The 24,049-nt window shown below is 45.8% G+C and overlaps 1 protein-coding gene across 1 annotated transcript in view; it reads left to right on the forward strand.

Moving 5' to 3' along the window:
* Positions 1-4,954: 4,954 nt before the first annotated feature.
* The window catches only part of LOC310787052 (homer protein homolog 3-like), a 54,698-nt gene continuing 35,603 nt past the window's right edge, over positions 4,955-24,049 (forward strand). Inside the window, exon 1 of the mRNA XM_083648386.1 lies at positions 4,955-5,140. Within this exon, the coding sequence (XP_083504512.1) occupies positions 5,136-5,140 (5 nt within the window). The 5' untranslated portion in view covers positions 4,955-5,135. The remainder of the gene's footprint in view (positions 5,141-24,049) is intronic.

Genomic DNA, 24,049 nt, shown 5'->3' on the forward strand with positions numbered 1-24,049 from the left:
AGCCCAATGTTGGCAGTTAAATGAGTCAGTTTAAGTCAATACGAGGGATCAGCCGAGCAGCATTTTGGTAAACAAACCGCGTCACTGGGTGGCAACGGCAATGGAACCCTATGGAGACCAAGTGGCGCGAGGCTTGAGTGGCTGACTCTAGCCAGTTAACTCTGTTTACATTTTAAACACTGCGACAGTTCACACAACTTTAACACAACATGTATATTATACATCAAACTCTTGAGCTAATTCTGCTCTCACTCAGAATGTCGAAATATAAGCGATGTGATGTATAGTTTTTGAGATATTAACGTTTGTTTGGCACAACTCATACTATTAACTGCCGCTGGGTTCCGCATTTCTGGGTGGCGAGTGACGTCAGTCACGCTGAATCGATCGGCAATTAGGCCTCGCGCCCTTTTAGGGGGAAAACACAAGCCTAGACTCCTACTCTCATTCCTTTTCATTTATTTATTAAGGACTGCACAACAGAGTCGGCAGAATTTGCTTTTGGTAGGCCTACAGCATGTTACAGCACATAGCAACTGTGTCAGCATAGACATTACAATACATAGACAACAAATAGCAACATAAATACAGGTCATTCAACATAGACAGAGATGACCGGTATATGGTGAAAAAATTGACAGGTGAGTGGAGTTCAGAAACCTGGTGGCAGTGGGGAAAAATCAGTTTTTGAACCGGGTTGTTTTGGTGGAAATGGATCTATAGCGCCGGCCAGAGGGCAACAGTTGGAACAGGTGGTTAGCTGGGTGAGATGAGTCAGAAACTATCTTTTGTGCTCTTGTGATTGTGCGTTTATGGTAGAGTGAGTCTAGTGATGGGAGTGGGGTGCCTATGATTTTTTGAAGCTTTTTTGATTATGCGTTGGAGTTTGTTACGTGAATGACTGTCCAGACTGCCATACCAGACGGTTATGGAAGAGGTGAGGATGCTTTCGAGGATGGCTGTGTAGAACTGGAGGAGCAGATTGCGTTTGACTTTGAATTTTTTGAGCTGCCGGAGGTGGACTAGTCTTTGATTGGCCTTTTTGATTATGTGACCGGTGTTATTGTCCCATTTGAGTGTGTTGCTGATGTGGGTGCCCAGGAATTTGTATGTGTCCAGTGGTGTATAAAGTACTCGAAAACCATATTTAAGTAAAAGTAAAGATATCTTCCCAGAAAAAGACTTTGGTAAAAGTCAAAGTCACTCATTAGAATATTACTTGAGTAAAAGTCTTAAAGTACTTGATATTTCCTGTACTTAAGTATCACAAGTAATTTTCTGATATTAAATGTACTTAAGTATTGAAAGTAAAAAGTACAAGTAAATGCTGCAAAAAAAATCAAGCAAAAGACATCCCTGGGCTTGAGTGGAAGTCTATTTCCTCTTCTTGACTTTTATAGCCGCTGGCAAACAACGTTATGTTGCATTACAGCCACCAAATGGAATGGCGTGTGGATTGTGATTAACGTAACTTGCAAACTAGGAGCACTGATTTGCCAAACCTGATTGCTTGCAGGCTACGCAATTTCTTCTGATTTTACTTTGTAACTAAGATGCTTGGGGGAAATGTAGTGGAGTAAAAGTATCCATTTTATTTGGGAAATGTAGTGGAGTAAAAGTGAAAGTTGACAGAAATATAAATACTCAAGTAAAGTACAGATACTCAGAAAAAATACTTAAGTACAGTACTTAAGTATTTATACTTAGTTACATTACACCACTGTATGTGTCTGTGGTAGTTATGGGTTGTCCGGAGATGTAGAGGGGTGTCTTGGGGGGTGGGTTCCGTCTGTGAAAGTCTGTGATGAGTTCTTTGGTTTTGGATGTGTGAGATGTAGATTATAGGTCAGAGACGGGTCATCCCTGTCAAATGACGTTTTGAGCGAAGTGTAATTTAACTCAGAATGACTTTTGATCATATTCCAATGATCTAACTTTGATATTTTTGAATATCCAAGAATTGTGTGTTACAGTATATTGTTATCTCACACTTTCACTTTTGGTCTCCGTGTCTAGGTATGGCTGCTGCCAGCAATCTCCTATCTGAAGAGCTCTTTCGATGCTCCGTCTGTCTGGATGTGTTCACTGACCCAGTCACCATAACATGTGGACACAGCTTCTGCAAAAACTGTATCACACAGAACTGGGATGTCGGTGCCCAGTACAGGTGTCCCTTGTGTAATCACCCTTTCACAAGAAGACGTCTTTGTGTGAATCTTGTCATGTCTGAGATGGCTGTTGAGGTCAGAAAATCAGCTCAGATGAATGCCAGCAGCTGTGCCAAACCAGGAGAAGTTCCCTGTGACATATGCACTGGGCCCAAACTGAAGGCCCTGAAGTGCTGCCTAGTGTGTCTGGCCTCCTACTGTGAGACTCACCTGGAACCTCATCGGAGAATCAGAAGCCTGAGAAAACACAACCTGATCGATCCTGTGCAGAACCTGGAAGGCAGGATATGTGAAGAGCATGATAAACTGCTGGAGCTGTTCTGCAAGACGGACCAGATGTGTGTATGTCAGTCCTGCACTGAGTCAGACCACAACTTACATCAATTTGTCCCTCTGAAGGAAGGATTTGAAGGAAAGAAGGCTGAGCTGGGGAAGATGGGGGCTGATATTCAGCAGATGATCCAGGAGAGATGGCTGAAGTTTCAGGAGATGAAACGCTCAGTAGAGCTCAGCGAGCAAGATGCAGACAGAGAGATAACAGATGGTCTGCAGGTCCTCTCTGCTCTGGTGCAGTCTGCGGAGAGATGCCAGGCTGAGCTCTTTGAGACAATTGAAGAGAAGTATAAAACAACAGAGAAACAGGCTGCAGGCTTCATCAAAGAGCTGAAACAGGAGATCTCTGAGCTGATGAAGAGAAGCGATGAGGTGGAGCAGCTCTCATGCACTGAAGACCACCTCCACCTCCTCCAAAGCTTCCCATCCCTGAACACTCCTCCACACACCAAGGACTGGACAGAGGTCAGTGTCCATTGTTCATCATATGTGGGGACTGTGAGGAGAGCTGTGGAGAAGCTGGAGAAGTCTCTCGGGAAAGAGGTGGACAAGGCTGAGCTGAAGAGGGTCCAGCAGTATGCAGTGGATGTGACTCTGGATCCTGATACAGCACATAACCATCTCATCCTGTCTGATGATGAGAAACAAGTCCATTGTGGTGATGTACGGAAGAATCTCCCAGACAACCCAGAGAGATTCTATCCTTGTGTGTGTGTCTTAGGAAAGCAGAGCTTCTCTTCAGGGAGTTTTTACTACGAGGTTCAAGTTAAAGAGAAGACTGAGTGGGATGTAGGAGTGGCCAGAGGGTCGATCAACAGGAAGGGAGACATCGAACTGAGCCCAGCAAATGGCATCTGGGGTATAAAGTTGATTAATGGAAATCTGTATTACGCTCTTGATGACCATCTCCCTGTCCCCCTCTCTCTGAGATCCAAGCCTCAGAAGGTGGGGGTGTTTGTGGATTTTGAGGAGGGTCTGGTCTCCTTCTATGACGTAGATGCTGCAGCTCATATCTACTCGTTTACTGGATGCACCTTCAATGAGAAACTACACCCATTGTTCGGTCCAGCTGTTGATGATGGTGAAAACTCTGATCCTCTGATCATCTCTCCTGTAGTCTCACTTGCCAGCCTCCTCTCATGGCTCCCCTCCCTTCCCAGTAACAGGAGACTATCTTTCCTGTAAATCAGAGTGATTAGAGCAGTCATTCATTTTCTCCCATAGGATTAACAAATGTACACATTGTTGTTTTTTGTGGTAGCTGTTATAGCCATTCTAATGTTGAATTTTATTTTATAGAACAACAACAAAAACACATCACAGACTTATGTGTCTTAAGTACATTTGAAGATTTGATTTGTTATTTAAATTGCGTTCTCCACTGAGAGAAGATAGACTTTGCCCTGTTGGTGAAAAAAGACAAGTAATTACTCATGGATCTCGTCACTTTACATATTTTGTATTATTGGTGGTGGTGGTGGGAGGGGGGGGGAGAATGGTGATTGTTTAAAATGTGTACTATATAAATAAACTTGAACGTATTAGTTTACTGTAGTAATTATTTAATTTGGTTTGGTTTGAGTTTTGTTTTGAGCCAGTACAGTAAGATGCATCCATCCAGCACCCGATCTGGAAATTAGCACCTCATTCAATCGGCGTTATCAGTGTCGTATCACGCCAGTAGGGCTCTACTTACCTGCTAGTAGTTTCTACATACATACAAACTTGTCTTGTTTCTACATACAATACAGGTACATTATACACCCACCCATCCAGCCACAGTGAAGCCCAAACATTAACCACATCTTGCATTACTCTCAATAAACACTAGAGGTCCACAAAATACTACTAGACACTTCAGGCAGCAGGAGTCAGTTTGGGGCATGTTCACCCTGGGACCGATCGCCCTGAAGCCCCCCCAGTTGACATGCGGGCGGTCTGATGAGAAGTTTGTCTGCACAGTGCATTTGCTAAATAATGCTAAAACCACACTTTTGTATATGCAGTAATGTTGAAAATGTGGTTTCAGATTAATTATGTCAGTGAAATTTTGCCTCATATTGGTAATTGGTTCCATTTAAGACTTTATCTTAATATGGAGGTTAAAATGCATGTGTGTGTGTGCGTCCGTGTATGGCCGCCAGGCGGCGCTCTAGCGGCTCCAAAACCCCACGGACACGAGGGAGCTTCTTGATGGGCTCTAGTCTGCCAGGCAGCTGAGCGGCTTCAACAGAAAACAGAACACTCTTCTCTCACCGATACTCCTCCGTGGTCCCGCTCTACGGCTCCCGGTGCGTAATTACGCATGGAGAGGAGCGTAGGGAAGATCCGCGTTGTTTGGTGGAGAGAGTCGAGAGACCACGCAGACAAAGGAAAGAAGGCTGGAGTAGCCTACAAGAACTGACTGGAGAGGAGAGAAGTGTCGGGGGGCGGGGGGGACGGCGAGTCTGGACTAGGAAGTGATATTGTGTGTGTGTCAGTGTGTGTTTTTTCGTTTTCTTCCGAAATGTAACTCGGCCCGGATTTTTTGGGTGGGAGGAAAATACTTGAATCCGTTTGATCGAGGAGAAAAGAACAACACGGAGAGTTCGGAAGTGGCAGATTCGCAGGAAGAAAGAGCAGCCTCCTCAGAGCATGGGGTGAGTTCTGTCTCAGTCCCGAGACACTTCACTCAGGCTTCCTACGCAGGCTGGAAAGTCTGGAAAGTAGCATAGGCTATTAAAAATTAATTTGATCATTTCCAGGTCTTGAATACTTTGGCAATTTAAAAAATGACTCAAAAAGTATGGAAAATGTGGTTCAGTTCCGATACATACATGATGAGCTTTTATGTTGTTGTAGACCCACTTTGAGTCCACCGTTTTTGTTGATGTGAAGAATAATGTTGAGATAGCCTACCATGCGATACAAGCCGCTGTCACCATGCCGCTGTCACCAATCAGAATCAGAATCAGAAAGTTTTATTGTCATTGTACAACCAGTAGCTACAACGAAATTTAAATTGCATCTCTTAAAAACAATACCACCTAATGCAGGCCCATATCAAAATACCCACCAAAATTCAGTCAAGGACGGTCTACTGTATCTGCGTATTCTATCATACAGTAGTAGGCTATTGAACACCAGACAAAATCTTAAAAAAAAAAAAAAAAAACTTCAAAACAAATCAAGGTCTGGAAAAAGTATAGTTTTTTAATTGAAAATGTGTAACATGCACTTCTGGAAATGATTTGTTCAGAGGGCGGAATGGCAAAAAAGGGAAAAAGTTAACTTTGGCTGAGTGCTTTAAATGTACTATGCTGTCTCATAATAAAACCAAATAATCTATTAATCTATTCCTTCATACAGTATGTAAGGCTCCAGCGCTGCAGAGCCTAGGAGCATCTTGTCTTTTCAGCCATGGGACTTGACCTAGTTTCATGAATCCAACATCACTAACGTCCACACACACACACACACACACACACACACACACACACACACACACACACACACACAGTAAGGAAGGAGTCAGAAACAGGCAGCCTTGCATCTATTGATTTGCACATAATCTCCATGTATTCTATAGGATAACACAACTGCTGTGTGTGTGTGTGTGTGTGTGTGTGTGTGTGTGTGTGTGTGTGTGTGTGTGTGTGTGTGTGTGTGTGTGTGTGTGTGTATGGGAACAGAGGCGAGGCTTTGGCTATATCCACACTAATTAGTTTTCATTTTAAACCGCACAGTTTTTGCTAAGTTTTTTCCCCTTGCATCCACACGACCCCGGCGTTTCCAACCCCCGAAACCAGAGAGCTTTGAATATGCTGCTTACCAGTCAGTTGTGAAACTCTGCTGTTGTAGTCGTTGTAGTGTGGACGGGTGAAAACAGAGACCTTTGGAATCGTTTGGATAACAATCAAGTTTACATGATGGTAACACATCGTGTTTAAGGCCTAGGTCACACGACAATGCTCCCTGCATAAAACTGCAAACTTTTGTTGTTGTTGTTGTTGTTGTTGTTTGGGCCTTCCGTTTACATGACAACAGCGTTATTGTGGAATGCGATAAATGCAGCGGAAACGGCTTTAGTAAATCCTTAACCAAGCTCCATTCAAAAACATGCAGTTTTAACGGAGGAAGACAGCGGGATAACAGGCGACTCACATCCAGACTATGCCGATTTGAAGTGGCATCTGGTAATACATTTTACGTACCGTACTGTATAATCAAGAACCGTTAAATAAATAAATATGTGATGTTCTTTATAGCGAGACAACGGCACGCATGTGTAACAATAGCAGCTCAGCAGGGGCAGACAGCAGTGCGCTCTCCGTCATCAAGCTTTCCATCATGATTTGATCCACTTCAGTCTGAATATCAGGCTAAGATGTTTTCTCTTTACTTCCCATTTATTCAGAGAACCGGGTTAATTTCCCTCATTTGAGGGTTTGACTGTCTGGTGATGTTTTAATCACGTCAATTAATTGCCCCTCCTCTTCACCATTCCTGATATTACGCATAACGGTAGTGGGTAGAAACGTGCATAATACCGCATTTTCTTTTGCCGACTTTCTGAAAATTCGATTACAAGTTGCGATGCCTTTGGATGGAAACCCAGCTAGTGTGGCTGTAGCCTGTGGTGCTGCTCATAAAGCTTATTAGAACTCAACCTTGATGAACAGTATGCATCATCAGAGTGCATCATTACTGTTATCATCATCAGGGTTTCCCCTGCGGCCGGGGCGATATTGACAAAATCAAATGTCAATATGTTTGACACAATTCCTCGATTATGTAACAATATGGGGATTGCTGGCTACTGGTGCTTTCAGTAGATTTGACACATGAGAAAGGAAGAGGCGTTCAGTGTTCAATTCACTCTGAAACGCTACATAACATAACACAGTCAAATAAGTTTAGAAAACTGTATAACTGTGAAAGATAACTGGAACCAGTGTTTAAGACCAGGAAACACAACATTAGTTACTTCACAGTATTACGATAACCAAAGTCTCTGATATCATAACAATGATATTGTAATGATATTATAACAATATATCGCCCTACTCTAGTTCCACTGATCTGTGTTTTTGAAGGCTGATACTGAAATGGCTAAAAAGCAGTCGCGCACACCCACAAACCTTCAAGGCAGGTGCAGGGCCAGAAGAGGTCAACATTCAAAGCTTCCATTGAAATGATTTATTGGACAACCCGATGTGACGTTTCGAGCTAATCTTCTTCAGACATGAAGACATTCAGATGTCTGAAGAAGCGCATTAGCTCGAAACGTCACATTGGGTTGTCCAAAGAAAATTTTAAATGGAAGCTACAGTGTGTGATACTGAAATGGCAAAATGTTTTCCAGCATTTTTGGTTTTATTTGATAGTTCAAGTAAAAATGAAATGAAAAGTGACTGTTTCACCTTATTGGCTGACTCTCCATGTCACAGCTGTTTAACACTCAACGCCAAAAAAATGCCTTTAATTTTACTGCCTGGAAGACAGTGAATCATTATGACATCATACTGTAGCAGCAGGTGTACATCATCAACATAATAACCAATAAAACACAACATATCTTTTGAATAATCAAGATTCAAGATTCAAGATTCAAGATTTTTATTGTCACTCCATGGTACAAGTACCACGTGTGAAATTCTTGTGCAGTGGACTCCGTTTACGACATAGTACAAATAGGCAACAGCAATAAGTAATAGGCAATAAGAAATAGGCATCAATAAGCAATAAGACAGCAATAAGGCAATAAGAAATAGGCATCTTATAAGCAATAAGACAAGTCGGTGGCTTATACGACAGTGGCATATTCGCCTCAGATCAAATAAAACTGAACTGATCTCCCATTGGTTTTAGGCTTTTGATTGTTCTGTCCCGTGGGCCGCCGCCACATCCTGTTTCAACAGGAACTATGTCAAATTAAGGAAGCAATGTGCTCTCAAACTGCAGTTTCATTGTGGGGAGAGACTCATGGCCTGCATACCCAGAATGCCTTGTGGTCTGATGAAGGCCAAACACCCGTTGGGATGACGGGGGACAGAGAAATGCCATGAATCTCTTCAAACATGTTTCATTGCATTTTCGTTTTTGTTTTAACAGGGTATCCGCAGGGTCTTGAAAAGTCTTGAAAGTTGGGAATTCAATTTAGGGAAAATCAAGACCCTTGAAAAGTATTGAAAAGTCTTAAGTGGATTTCAAATTCAAGACCCTTTAAATGTGTTTAAATGTTTTATTTTTTCGATGTGAATAGCATGTCCAAAGATTTTGTTAAAAGTTTACGTGAATTTATTTATTTTGGTCCGCTGCTCGGGAAGCCCTTGTGCGTGTAATGTCTGTGCCTTGCCTGGTGAGAGGCCGCCGGGGTAGTGGCTTCCCTTCTCCCCGTAGCGCAACTCCCGTCCTGCGCGCAGTGCAAGCCGGGGTGGTGGCTTGGCTTCCCTTCTCCCCGTAGCATGCATGCATGTAGGCTAAATCAGTGGTTCTCAAATGGGGGTCCGGGGATCCCCAGGGGTCCGTGGCACTTTGCAAGGGGGTCCGCGAAAAGTTTTCAGGAAAATATAAATAAAAACAGTTTTTTGTGTGTGCAAAAGCTTCATAGTTCAACGAAAATATTTTATGCTTTAAATCTAAAATGGTTCATGGATCATCAAATCAGAATGAGGGGGTCCCCGGTATATTTACTATCTTGTAAGGCAGGGGTGCCCAAACTTTTTTGACCCAAGATCTACTTTTCAAGTAGCCAGCCTCCCGAGATCTACCAGTCCAGTTTCAACATCGCAAACGCACACACATCGTTTCCAGCCTGCAGTAACTAACCTCACAACACTTTCTCGTTGTCCCACAACCACTTGACATTAGGGCTGTGAATCTTCACTGGCCACATGATTCGATTCGATTACGATTCAGAGGGCTACGATTCGATTCGATTACGATTATCGATGCATCTTAAATATTTTTTCTCACTTTACAATACAATTGCATTGTATTATGATCCATAATTAAAATAAACAACTGCATGTACTTCCATTATATTTTATTTTATTATAAAAAAAAAAAAAAAAAACTCAATGCCATGCAATCTACCACACTACCTTCGCGATCGACCGGTCAATAGGATTTCCTAACCCTTTTAAAAATTCCGTGTATGGATTTAATTTTAACATTATATGTTATAGCCTACTTGGGTTATGATATGGGCGGAGGGCAGATATGCAGTCGATATGACGACCAGCCGGGGCTGTAATGTAAATATGTGACATGACTCCCATGATTTTAGATGGGTGAAAGTAATATTTCTAATGTATCTTGCCCATGCTATGGCCAGGGGAGTTGTAATATATTGTCATGTCATGGTGTTTTGGGGTCATTAATAAACGAGATTGATTGTTATTTTTCTCTAATTTTCTGGGGTAGTGCTATTTTACATTGAAATCAATGTGGAAAGGCTTTTGTTTTCGGCCTAAAAGGGGGCGGGGCCTAATTGTGATCTGATGTATTAGCTAATGGGGCGGCTGGACGGGACTGAGTGTTGGGATTTTGACAGTGTGGTGAGGTTTTGTGTCAGTGTGTGCGCTGCATAGAAGTGCATAGAAGTTATGGCAAACTAAGACCGTTTAGTTTTGCAATCTCAAACTCAAAATGTGTAGTAAGTGTTAGTTGAAGGTGTGTCGCTGATGTAATCCGTTACAGCTCGAAGTGGCAATGGGGTCTTGACATTTATTGGAAGGGTCTTGAAAAAGTCTTGAAAAAGTCTTGAATTTAACTTCAGGATTGCTGCATATACCCTGTTTAAGGATGTTGGTTGTTAAGGTTATGGTTCGGCAAGCAAAACACCTTGGTTAGGGTTTGATCATTCTTAAATAATAAACATATTTGTTAAAAACTGTGGTTGGGGCTTCTGTCGAAGGGGTGTATATGTTTGCCTTCGTCCTTTGATGCCGAGGACCAGGGTTCGTGTCCCGGGTAAGCCTCATTAAAATATTTAACAAACGTTTTTATTATTTAACCATGACCGAACCCTACCCCAAAGCCCGCCTCTAGTCAGTGTTTCTACTGTATAACGGTTGGTGTTCTATTTCAAAGGTTCTAACAACTGCTATATAGACTCTATGTAGAGTACTGCAGGGAGGAGTCTGGAAGTAGCACTTCTGGCTCGTACGTGTAAAAGGCAATGGGGTTTTTGTATGGGGATTTCGGGTAAATGCATGAAATAAGTTCTGTGGTTAACAAAAGTGTATGAAACAGCGAAGTTTGTGTTTAGCAGGATAATCTTCACAAACGAGGACCACTTTTATGACCTTTGAAGCATTAATGCATTTTTAACGCGATTTTTAGAAAGCGCTTCAAAAATCAGTAAAAGACCAATATATACAAAAACATGCCAGACTGACCATAATCTGAGTATTATACAATATTGTGCCAAAAATATTTGGGTTGAATACATCAATGGAAACTCTATAAATAATAGTCATAACCTACCAGTCAAACCAGTGTTGTTTATGTTGAACAGCATCTATTTCTCTGATGTGCCTGATGTCTGGTCAAAATGCTAGCTGAGTTTATCTTTGCTTAAAAATGCATTGATTGACAATTTCTTCGTAACAATGGGGTCCCAGGCAAACCGCTGAATTCTTAGCACAATCAGAGAATGTAGAAGAACGACTATTTTCATCATAGTTTCTCTGTTATCTCTCTACTTACAATACAGTCATGGAATTCTGGACAAAATCATAACTAAATAAACAATACAGATATTCTCAGATTTGGGTCAGAGAGACAGAATCTCATCACAAAGGGGGGTCTGTGGCTCAAATGTGGACTCAACGAATGTGTACTTGATGTGAAAACTGATTTAACTGATTTCTGAGTGTTTAGCTTCATTAACACTTTGCCCTCTTTCCTGCGGTGCTGCAGCTGCGGAGCGGTGGAGCTGTAACATGTACGCGCCGCTACACCGAGAGAGGTAGAGGTCGCCTCGTCTGTCTGTCCTCGCTCGCTCTTCACTGTCCGTCCATTCGCCCCCTCCTCCTCCTCACCTGCCACTCATGCCTTTAGCCCCGGCCCATCCCCGCCGCTGTAGTCTTTGTGGAAGCTCCATACCAAACGTTTACATCCCAAGTGTGATGCTTGTGGCGTTGTGCAGATGTTGTCTTGCTCCTCCTCCCGGCCGCCTCCTTCATTTTCTCCAGGCTTCACATTTCATCACAAATCTCACATCATCCATGGCTGCTGCCGTTATGCAGGTCCATGATGAACTGGCTGTATGCAACTAAAGCCTATTATAAAAATCGAGCAATCTGATTGGCTCACAGCTGTGGTATATTGAGCACATACCACAGTCAATATACCACAGTTGGAGCCACTCACTGTGTGAGCAAAAAAGGCTCGGAGCCAGAGGGGCTTTATAAAGCCAAACAGCTCATCTCATTTTTGCTATTCTAATTTTTTAAACAGTGATTTAAGAGTAAGATTAATAATTGTGGGTGTTGCATACCATGGCTTTGATGCTCTTTTGAACTATTTTCTTCATAAATTTGTCATGATGTTGGCTGATTACATGAACGTGATCCAGCTCTAGGACGATTAAGCAAAAACTGAAGCTTTGTGGACGGCAGGACTCAACGAATAACAAAAGTAAGCTGCTTGTCACCCTATCTGTGATAGCTTCAAAACTACATTTAGTGTTTGATTTCACAATAATCTTTACACTGAATGAAAGCCAAGGCTACTCAAATCTGGCGAAACCCCCAAACAGCCAAAATCAATACGCAGGTCACACTTTGTCTAATCTAATTGGTGGTGGTTGTAGGTCCCTGCACTACACCACTTCAACAAAGTTTTGCACTAAGCCCGAAAAATATGGCAATTCACGCATTCTAGCGTTCTCGATGGGCTCTCGATGGGACTTCCGCACCAACTTTTTGTTGCCCCGCCCCTAAATGCAGCCAAATACCCGTATGTGTGTCTGAAAGAATCGGATGGCAGCGTTACAGTGCCCACTTGTTTTGTTTGTTTTATGAAGTAGTAGTTGTTTTTTACTTGCTATCAGTGGCGGAGGGTACACCAGGGCACAGGGTGCGCCCTCCCTGGCCAGGCCAGGCCAGGCCACCGGGCTTCGGCCCGACGTGCCCGATTATAATAATAAATAATCATTCATTTATTTTATACAGCGCTTTTCAGGACCCAAAGACACTTAACAGAGAAACAAGCAACAGGCAACAGAAACAGGCAACAGATACAGTTAACAGGCAACAGATACAGGGAACAGGTACAAATAACAGTGGCGGTTCAGGGCAAGGTTGTATGGAGAAGCAAGGAGAGGAAGATAACAGGAGGGAGGGGCAATCTGCGCCTGTCTGTGTGTGAGAGAGAGGGAGACAGGGGCAGACAGGGTGCTGTCTGTGACAGCCTGTCACTGTCCATCTGCGGTGGTGCTGAACCTAGGGCTGTGCCTCGGTGCTGAAACATCTGAAGAGGCCTGGCTGGCAACCTGTGTTTTTCTTTTTCTTCTCCAGAACAAGCTTGTCTGTAAAGTGGTTTCACACTGTAGGCTTTCTTGGACATAATATTACTTGGCTCAATCAGTGACAAATTGTGTTTTCGGATATGGGGGCTATCAGCTATTTTACAGTTGTGACTTAAAATGACTTTATTTAATAAAGTCAGTGGTGTGAGTGTGAGAGGAATTCAATCAATAGACAATAACATTGGTGTGTTTAAAATGAGATATTCCACTAAATATGGCAAAAACAGATTCAAACATGCAAAAAAGGCAAATTTTTCTTCGGCGTGGGCCCCCCTAAAAGCTTCGCCCCCTCTGGGCTGATAGGGTCGCTCCGCCCCTGCTTGCTATACATTTGTACAGTTTTTTATTTATGTTAATTTATGTTAATAAAGTGTCTCATTAGAGTAGAGTATTTGAAAAGTGCTTATACACATACAATTTGTCTCACTTTTATAACATTATAAAAATTAACATTTGGCCATTGAAATATGATGGCACAGCATGAAAATCAAAATCTATCAGCATAATTATCATTGAAATTTAGAACGAGGTTAGATTATTCCCATTTCCCACTGAGCAGCATAAGTGTTGAAGTGAGGACACGGCATGACCATTTATCAATCTAAATGACCTTAGAAATGTCATGATTATGATAAAGCCATCCATCATCTCTCTAACTTGCTGTTGAAATGTACAAGAATGTGTGTTTGGGTTTTGTAGTGGCCACATAATGACTATCTGCTGCTGCATGATACCATTCAAACTGTTTGAAGTGCACGCGTGTCCTCCTGCCAGACAAGGAGACATCAGACACTCTGCAGGGGGAAAGTCTTAATTGCTGCTTTGGAGACATTTTGCATAAATAATAATAATATAATAATAATTTGCAAAAATAACGGTGTCGCAGAAGCCTCCAGATGAAAGATCAACTCTCTCTCCTCTCTCTCTCTATCTCTCTCTCTGTCTCTCTCTCTCTCTCTCTCTCTCTCTCACTCTCTCTCTCTCTCTCTGACCTTCAGTTCGTCACTTTGCAAGCTTCCCTGGCTCTGGATCACTTTCAGATTTTATGACAGCTGTAAGTGATCAGTCGGGCGGTCGAGAGCTGACCTTCAGCCGACCTTCAGATAAGTGAAGTGCTGTGTGAGGACAAGCAGCTGTTTTGGGGGCGTGAGCTCCAGTGATCAAAACCATGAGATGTGCTGGAGGATTTGATTGAATCAGAGTCCAGATTTTGAGGCGAACAACAGAGCGCAGACGAACGCGAGCATGAAGCCTACAAAGCATTCCTGACTTTTCGGGGGCCACATAGGAGAGTTGGGCGGCAGGTCGCGCTAAGATACGGGCGACTATGAGTTAGCGTTTCCTCTCGCTCTCTGTGCTATTTTGGTATGTCGTTGTGCAGTGTCATGTTTTGGTATGTCGTTGTGCAGTGTCATGTTTTGGTATGTCGTTGTGCAGTGTCATGTTTTGGTATGTCGTTGTGCAGTGTCATGTTGCCGGACCCGACCAGACTTTCACTGGCTCAGGAATGCGGGCAGGAGGCTGGCGAGGGACCATGCAGGCCCTGCAGGAGAAACGTTGTTTCCCTCAAACAAAATGGACGTCTATGACAACAAAACACTTCTTATGGGCGAGTTTTGAAATGAATCCCTCATGACATGAGTCATGGTACTGATTGCTCACAGCAGGACCGGCAGGCGGTTCCTGCAAAGCTCCAAGTCTCTGGAGGCTGGAAGCTGCCAGAGAAGCACAGCAGAGATCCAGCTCTTTGGGTTGGCTTGTTGCTCTGAAGCATTCTGCTGAGTGACTGACTTACAGTGAATGAGCAGGCCGGGGAGCAGTGTGTTGCTCAGTGGCACTTCAGCGAGACACGCTTGCAGCTGTGGAATCAAACCTGTGGCACTTTGGACTCTGACCGATGTCTCTCAGGCCGCTGCCGCCCTGCAGCCTGCATGATGAACATTAGAGAGTCTTTTTCCAAACTTTCCAATCAACTCCAATCAAAAACCTGAACCTCAAAGCACCAGAATCTTTGTTTAATATTTCCTAACTGGACCTGAACAGGACATGACTTCTGCCTGTTCACATTTTACACACTTTTAATAATGTTATCTGATTATTTCAACACCACCAATCATCTCTCTATGTGTTCAGTTTCCATTGGTGCTGCCTTTCTGCCATTGGACCAAGTTTAGGAAAAAATGCCAGTGCCTCCATGTTGTTTGATTGGTCCGATAATGGAGGCTTTGCCTCCTTTTCTGTCTGCTGACTGGCCGCAAAGTTTGATTGTGTTACGTGAAATCAATTTGAGAAGTTGAGTGAGAACGCCCACCTCTTTGGGCCAAGGGGTGGGCTCACTTCTTGTTTGTCAGGAATGTTGAAACAGCAGCTACAGAACATCTGGATCTTTGGCTCTGTTCACACTGCAGCTGAACCTGTCACAGCTCAGATCTGATGTTTTCAGGGGCATGGTCTGGGTGGTGGAGAGGTAAAAGAACTCCTACCACCGCAGAGACCCGGGTTCAATTCCCAGCAGCCATACTTCCGGGCTTGGTCAGGCGTTCCTACAGACACAATTGGCCCCGCGTCTGTGGGTGGGAAGCCGGTAGGGTATGAGTCCTGGTTGCTGCACTAGCGCCTCCTCTGGTCAGTCGGGGCGCCTGTTCAGGGGGGAGCTGGAACTGGGGGAATAGCGTGATGCTCCCATGCGCTACGTCCTGCCAGTGAAACTCCTCGCTGTCAGGTGACAAGAAGTGGTGGGCGACTGCACATGTATCAGAAGAAGCATGTGCTAGTCTACAACGCCCCCCAGATTGGCAGACGGGGTGGACCAATGACCAGGAATGCAGGGGCTTTTGGCCAAGTACCATTTGAGAGAAAACGGGGGAGGGAGGGGGAATCAGATAAAAAAAGGGGGGGGGGGGGGGGGGAGAGGAAGTATAGCAGTGAACCCCCCCTGGCCCGCACGCTGTCTTTTTTCTCTCCAATATTTTATTTTCAAGTTTTCCTGAAACAAAACAAACAAACAAAAACAAGCCACGATGACACTCAATATGACAGTTGTGTAATATAATATCATGCTACCAGCTGGATAGGGTGCTTATGTGCTTCTAGGAAATGTTGTGTGAAATGAGGAACTAGTCTCGCTTGCCAGACTCTCCCAGCAAAGGGACTGGGAGAGTCTGGCTTATGACGCTTTCTATTGTGGACTAGAGGGGAAAAAGGCTGTTTACAGCCATCCACCGAACGTACCATGCAGGCTGCTTCATTGCATAATCCACATCAATCGTTTTCATAGTGTAGCAACGAGCTAGTGACTAGCGCTGCTGTTGTTATTGTTTCAAAGGCAGCGGCGCAGGCATTTGAGCTCGGCAGATTCAACACATACAGCAGCAGAGGTATACAGATTCCACATGGGGGGCGTGGAAAGGAAATCCAAATATGATCGCAGCCGCAGTCAGAGCAGGTCGGAGCCAATGCAGAGCTTGCAGGGAGCGGAATGGGATTTCCATCCGGCACCGACTGAAACGGTCGGCACCAATGGGAGAGCTAAGTCCACCATGCTGCTTCCACCCAGTCACACTCATGAGGAACTAGCCGGGCAAGTCACCTGCTGCCCCTAACCTCATCGAGGTAGGCTAGAAAAGGGTCCAAAATAGTTAGAAATGTTTTAATTGAGTTGGTCCTTAGGGACCTGAGTCTCTCCATCCTTATAACAGAGATCATGTCTGTCAACCACAATTGGAAAGAGGGTGAAGAGGGGGACTTCCATTCCATCAAAATGAGTTTTTTGGCCACAGTTGTCCCCAGTGTCAGAGACTGTTGCACAGCTGTAGGTAAGTCCAGAGAGGTCTCCGAGCAGCCGAAGATGGCGAGTTCTGCCTCCGGCTGTAGTGTTATTTTGTAGGCCTTAGATTACCAGTCAAATATTTTTTCCCAAAATCCGGCCCGCACGCTGACTGCTCTGCAGCTCGTCCTGATGCTACAGACACACACTCACTGTCTGCTCTGCAGCTCGTCCTGATGCTGCAGACACACACTCACTGTCTGCTCTGCAACTCGTCCTGATGCTGCAGACACACACTCACTGTCTGCTCTGCAACTCGTCCTGATGCTGCAGACGCACGCTGTCTGCTCTGCAGCTCGTCCTGATGCTGCAGACCCACACTCACTGTCTGCTCTGCAACTCGTCCTGATGCTGCAGACGCATGCTGTCTGCTCTGCAGCTCGTCCTGATGCTGCAGACCCACACTGTCTGCTCTGCAGCTCGTCCTGATGCTGCAGACACACACTCACTGTCTGCTCTGCAGCTCGTCCTGATGCTGCAGACACACACTCACTGTCTGCTCTGCAGCTCGTCCTGATGCTGCAGACACACACTCACTGCCTGCTCTGCAACTCGTCCTGATGCTGCAGACGCACGCTGTCTGCTCTGCAGCTCGTCCTGATGCTGCAGACACACACTCACTGTCTGCTCTGCAGCTCGTCCTGATGCTGCAGACACACACTCACTGTCTGCTCTGCAGCTCGTCTTGATGCTGCAGACGCACACACCGTCTGCTCTGCAGCTCGTCCTGATGCTGCAGACACACACTCACTGTCTGCTCTGCAGCTCGTCCTGATGCTGCAGCACCTTATGGCCGATGCTGCAGGCAGAGAAACACCGCTGCAATATGTCTCCATCCCACGAGGAAATGTTTGGACAGTGTGAATGTGAAGAAGCCTGCCCGCTCAGCAGATCCGTCCCCACACACACACAAACACACACACACACACACACACACACACACACAACCACACACACACACACACACACACAGCAGGACATTAGTTCAACCCAGTCCCACCATATTTCCTGTGCTCCCTCCCACGTCCTGTTTGCACGCCTGTGTCCTTAAATTCATCTGAATGTTTCATGTCCATGAATGTATCATGAGCGTGTGTGTGTGTGTGTGTGTGTGTGTGTGTGTGTGTGTGTGTGTGTGTGTGTGTGTGTGTGTGTGTGTGTGTGTGTGTGTGTGTGTGTGTGTGTGTGTGTGTGTGTGTGCGTGGAGTGGAGCTGTGTGGCACTGTGTGTGTGTGTGTGTGTGTTAAAGAGGCCACTAAGCTAAGACTACTATGCACTTTGTGTACTTTGTCAAATTCTGTGAAACTAACAGCACAATGCAGTGAATATATCATTCATGCTTTTTGCCCTTTTAGGGATATTATTTTCTTCAGTTACAGTTCACAGATATCCTAATGTATCCTAGATTAATTGTCTTGCAATGTACCGAATATCACAATATCGCTGTATCATGACCGTCGTTGCATACCATCGTTATCGTGGTCAATGTGATCGTATCTTATGGTGAGTTACTCTGTGATTCCTGAAATGACTAACTACTGTACTAGTGCAGTGCCCGTTCCCCCATGCACCACCCCGTGGGCGCTTCCCCCCGGCACACACACTGCACTCTGTCAGGTCCCCCTAAGCGCAAGTTTGAAGTCGATCCGACAAACGGTTCTCAAGATACGCGAGGGACAGACATACAGACAGTCCTGGAATAAGTCCAAATTGCATGAAATGTGGCACCGCACTCCATCGGGGTCCGAGCAGCGCACTCCCCAAGTTTGAAGTCAATCGAACAAATGCTTTTTGTGTTGCCAGTAGGTGGTGGGGGAAATTGCACCCTTGCAGATTGCAGATTTCTTCACCCTCTGCTCTTAATTGGAACCTGAGGAGAGATGCTGCCCCCCCCCCCCCTAAACACAGGGTCGTTCCTCTGTTTACTCTCTCAGTAGGTGTGAACGGCCCTAATTAAAGCTGCGGCTTAGGGCTGAAGGAGCAGAACTGAAGACAAATATTCAAATATCGAACGTGTTTCGCGTCCGAATCGCACGAAAACAGGGCACCGCCCTCCGTCGGGTCGCCATCAGCGCACCCCCCGAGTTTCAAGTCGATCCGACCAACGGTTCTCGAGATACACGAAGGACGGAGAGACAGACAGACAGACGCTCCTCCAATTATTAGATAGATTTACATTTTTACAATACCTCTGCATGATGCCTCCTGTCTCCGCCCTGCTGGCGGCCGGCTGCAGTTCAGTCAGGTTTGCTAAATTCTTGTCACATGATGCTTACAGCTGAATGATTCAGAGCAGAGGCGGAGCTTAAGTAAAAGTACCATTTGATAAACCTCAGGGACAACCTACCTGTGGAGATACAATGAACACACTCTGTATGTAGCTCCATTTCAGACACAAAGGAAGACGTGTTATTGCTCTCATCCTGCTTCATCTTCCAATTGATTGCTGGGAGGTCAGAGGTCAGAAGGTTGTTGTTGTTGTTGTTGTTTGGCCTTAATGAGCTGAGGGTCTTAATTGATCCCCACAGTGCAAGTCTTTCCTTTTACTACAGCTGATTAGTTTTTTACATCTTGGCATCACAACACAGCAGCTTGAAAGTGCTGTACAGTAGCATTACTGACAGATAGCACTGTTTACTGGACTGTGTTCCAATCAGCTGACCCACTTGTTTTCATTAATGACTGAACTACACGCTGAACACAATTCTCACAGCGCTCATGCACGAGTGAGCAGCAGTGAGTGTGTAAAGGGAGGGAAAGGGTTAGGGGCGGGCGCATGTAGGACCTGGAATAGATTCACTGTAATCTATGTGGACAAGCCCCTCCCCTGGGTGCAGGCTCTAGTTTATTGAGTTTATTTATATCAAGGATCATGTACCAAATACATTCATCTCAAACAAAGAGAGAAGTTTCTTTGCACCAGATTTAGCTGCAAGCTAATTGCTAGCTGTAGTCCCTGAGCAGTTGAACAGAAACAATGGAACACGGAGCAAACCTATCATCTCCACTTCAAATAGACCAACAACCTATTGACATCCAAGCAGGCATAAACACACACACACACACACACACACACACACACACAGCATATATACATACAAAGCAAAGTACAAATGTCAAAATAATAATAATAATTTATTGGATTTATATAGCGCCTTTCTAGATACAAAGTGCTTCACATATGTGCGCCAGAGCGCTCACCACACATCAGCTCTCACGGTGGAGAGTTGAGGACTGAATGCGCCAATTAAGTAACGGAGGGATGATTAGGTGGCCATGGTTGAAGGAAGGCCTGTTTGGGAATTTAGCCAGGGCACCGGGGTTACACCCCCCCAGGGCACCGGGGTTACACCCCCCAGGGCACTGGGGTTATACCCCTCAGGGCACTGGGGTTACACCCCTCAGGGCACCGGGGTTACACCCCCCAGGGCACCGGGGTTACACCCCCCAGGGCACCAGGGTTACACCCCTCACAGCCCCAGGGTTACACCCCTCAGGGCACCGGGGTTACACCCCCCAGGGCACCGGGGTTACACCCCTCAGGGCACCGGGGTTACACCCCCCAGGGCACTGGGGTTACACCCCTCAGGGCACCGGGGTTACACCCCTCAGAACACCGGGGTTACACCCCTCAGGGCACCGGGGTTACACCCCTCAGGGCACCAGGGTTACACCCCTCAGGGCACCGGGGTTACACCCCCCAGGGCACCGGGGTTACACCCCCCAGGGCACCGGGGTTACACCCCTCAGGGCACCGGGGTTACACCCCTCAGGGCACCGGGGTTACACCCCCCAGGGCACCGGGGTTACACCCCTCAGGGCACCGGGGTTACACCCCTCACGGCACCGGGGTTACACCCCTCACGGCACCGGGGTTACACCCCTCAGGGCACCGGGGTTACACCCCTCAGAACACCGGGGTTACACCCCTCAGGGCACCGGGGTTACACCCCTCAGGGCACCGGGGTTACACCCCTCAGGGCCCCTAATTTTGGTGTAATTTGGAGCCCATCAAGAAAATAGTGTTTTTAGTGGGGTTTTTTTTTTTTTTTGCCGTATCTCGGGAACGGAATATGCTTGTAATAAACCAAACCGTTTGTAAATCCGTCAAGATTTCAGCGAGTTATGAGTATTTTTGTCTGTGCAGGTCACTCACCCTCCAACAGCTACCTATAGAACGTACCAGAAAGCATACTGTAGCAAGATGGCGGCCGTTCAACGACGCTGGTGACTCCGCCTTAAGCCATCTAGCCTTTATATATATCTATGGTCAAAGCCCTCTGTCCCATAATGTGTACTGTTACCAAACCCCCTTGCAAGGGGTGGTTTCCTGTAGTCCGTATTAACAAACCACACTGCAGTTCCTTTTACAGGACTGAAACTCTCAGTAGAGTCCAGATGAACCGATCAGAACATGCTGGCTCTGCAATAGCCTGCCAGACAGTCACTACACTGTACTGCAGCATCATCTTAATATAATTCCAGGAATCTCTGTCTGTCTGGGTCCTTCATATCTCCAGAACCGTTTATTCCGATCGACTTCGCACTTGGCGGGTGTATTTCTGGGGAATTAAGTGCAACATGGACATGATGCGACATGTTCAATACTCATAAACGTGGACCAAACAAGCGAACAGCGAGCTGCTCAGCTCTCTGTGTCTGCTTGCACCAGGGCTGTTTGATATAAACACCGTCAGATCACAGCGGGGTGGGGCTTCAGGGCTCTGACTGGTTGAGCGGGACAATGGCACATGCCCCGCTCAGTTAAACTGTCCGAGAGTGAAGAACGAGCGCACACAAGAGCACACACACTAGCCAATAGGAGCGCAGACACGTTTGATTGGCAGCAAAATCAACCAATGGAAGGCCGTAGTAAACTACTTCAACGGTTCAACCCTATCGTCCTATCGTAGTGTACGTCCTGTCTGAGCTCGTTAGCTGTCCCACAGAGCTGTGAACAGGGCCATAGTGTACGTCCTGTCTGAGCTCGTTAGGCGTCCCACAGAGCTGTGAACAGGGCCGTAGTGTACGTCCTGTCTGAGCTCGTTAGCTGTCCCACAGAGCTGTGAACAGGGCCGTAGTGTACATCCTGTCTGAGCTCGTTAGCTGTCCCACAGAGCTGTGAACAGGGCCGTAGTGTACATCCTGTCTGAGCTCGTTAGGCATCCTGCAGAGCTGTGAACAGGGCCGTAGTGTACGTCCTGTCTGAGCTCGTTAGGCATCCTGCAGAGCTGTGAACAGGGCCGTAGTGTACGTCCTGTCTGAGCTCGTTAGGCATCCTGCAGAGCTGTGAACAGGGCCGTAGTGTACGTCCTGTCTGAGCTCGTTAGGCATCCTGCAGAGCTGTGAACAGGGCCGTAGTGTACGTCCTGTCTGAGCTCGTTAGGCATCCTGCAGAGCTGTGAACAGGGCCGTAGTGTACGTCCTGTCTGAGCTCGTTAGGCATCCTGCAGAGCTGTGAACAGGGCCGTAGTGTACGCACCGCGGCGCTGACACGGCCCACATGTATGATGAGACGCATCTTAATGTGTGACAACCGGAGCTGGCAAGCCGTCAGTCACCTCTGCTCATTAAAATGAAAATGTGATATGATGGGAATCCCGACAGACTGGCTTTGATGTTGACTGTTTATTTTGGCTTACTGAATTTCATAACGTGGTTGTTGTCAGTTATGCAGCTGGATACAGTTTTATGAAGTGAAATGACGTACTTCCACAGTGTTAATATTAATAACCTTCATTCATCTGATGTTTTCGGTAGGATTTGGTGTCCTGACAGCGAGGGGTCATGTGCTATAGTTAGCTACAGTTGGATCTTGGGGCATATAATCAGATCAGATGTCTCCAGACTGAAAAGCATCTGAACACCTTTTTCTTTTCTTAAACCTCTTCCTCCAGGGGGGCGTCCCGGTAGTGCAGCGGAAGGCCAAAACAATGGTCGCAGGTTCGAGCCTCCAATTTGGTCGGGCGTCCATGAACTGATTAATGTCAGGTGTGCCTGACTGCTGCAGTCACAACAACAGTGATCAGGCACACCTGACATTAATCAGTTCATCCAATAGTGTAGGACAGGAAACCAAGATGCCCTACTCATTTCAGGAAGTAGTGGAGTTGTGCAAGTAGTCTATAGAGACACTGCGTAACGCGTCATCATTCAGAAACCACACCCAAGACGGGGGAAAACACAAACTCCTGTCCAATCCTGGCGTTCTCCTATGTCACGTGCATGGTTGCGTGTTGCACCAAAATATCGTATATACGGAAGATGAACACTCCAACTTACATCTTGACAGCTAGATCCACATTTTTCTTCTCGCCAATTCTCAATGGCTTCCTTCTTTTGCTCAGGAGTACAAAAAAACTTTAACTGGCGATTTTTTACATTTGTTGTCTGCGCAGCCCACCACACAACAGCTTTTAGCTATGTTTAATTCTTTTAAAGTCCCTTTGGGGGTGGGGGGGACTGTGGGAATAGCGTGTCTCCATCCCAAACTCAACCCCCTCACTGTCTCCATCCCAAACTCAACCCCCTCACTGTCTCCATCCCAAACTCAACCCCCTCACTGTCTCCATTCCAAACTCAACCCCCTCACTGTCTCCATCCCAAACTCAACCCCATCACTGTCTCCATCCCAAACTCAACCCCCTCACTGTCTCCATCCCAAACTCAACCCCCAGTCCATCCCAAACTCAACGCATCAGAAAGAAAAGCAAACTGACTTCATTTGCACCTTTTCCCACACAGACACGTCTGCTTGCTCGGCTGAGCTGCTGCTCCATTGTGTCTGCCTCGCTAATCCGTGTTCAAACAATCACAATTATTGTTTGTATGCAAATGTGAACACCGACCAGATCCATCAGCAACAATGCATTGTATGGAGGAGGTGCTCCTGGTCATTTCTGTTCTCTAGACAAAGAACAAAGCATCCTCATTACCATCAGTATATCTAATGGACCCGCAAAGGAAACGGCTCATTGCATACATTAACATTATGTCAACGCGATTAGCGGTGTAATGTTGTGTTCACAAAAAAGGCTTTGTACTCCGGTACTCCCCCTCAGCATGTTCAGTGAATGCATGGGAGGCTGTATCTACTGGAGCGCCCTGAACTCTGTGTTCTCATCTCCTCTTCAAATAGAGCAGCACAATTAAGGGGCTTGCTGGCGCTTTGCAGATCTGGAGGTTCATTGATGCAGACGGTGG

Source organism: Poromitra crassiceps, assembly GCF_964638095.1.
Source record: "Poromitra crassiceps genome assembly, chromosome: 12".
Taxonomy (NCBI): Eukaryota; Metazoa; Chordata; class Actinopteri; order Beryciformes; family Melamphaidae; genus Poromitra; species Poromitra crassiceps.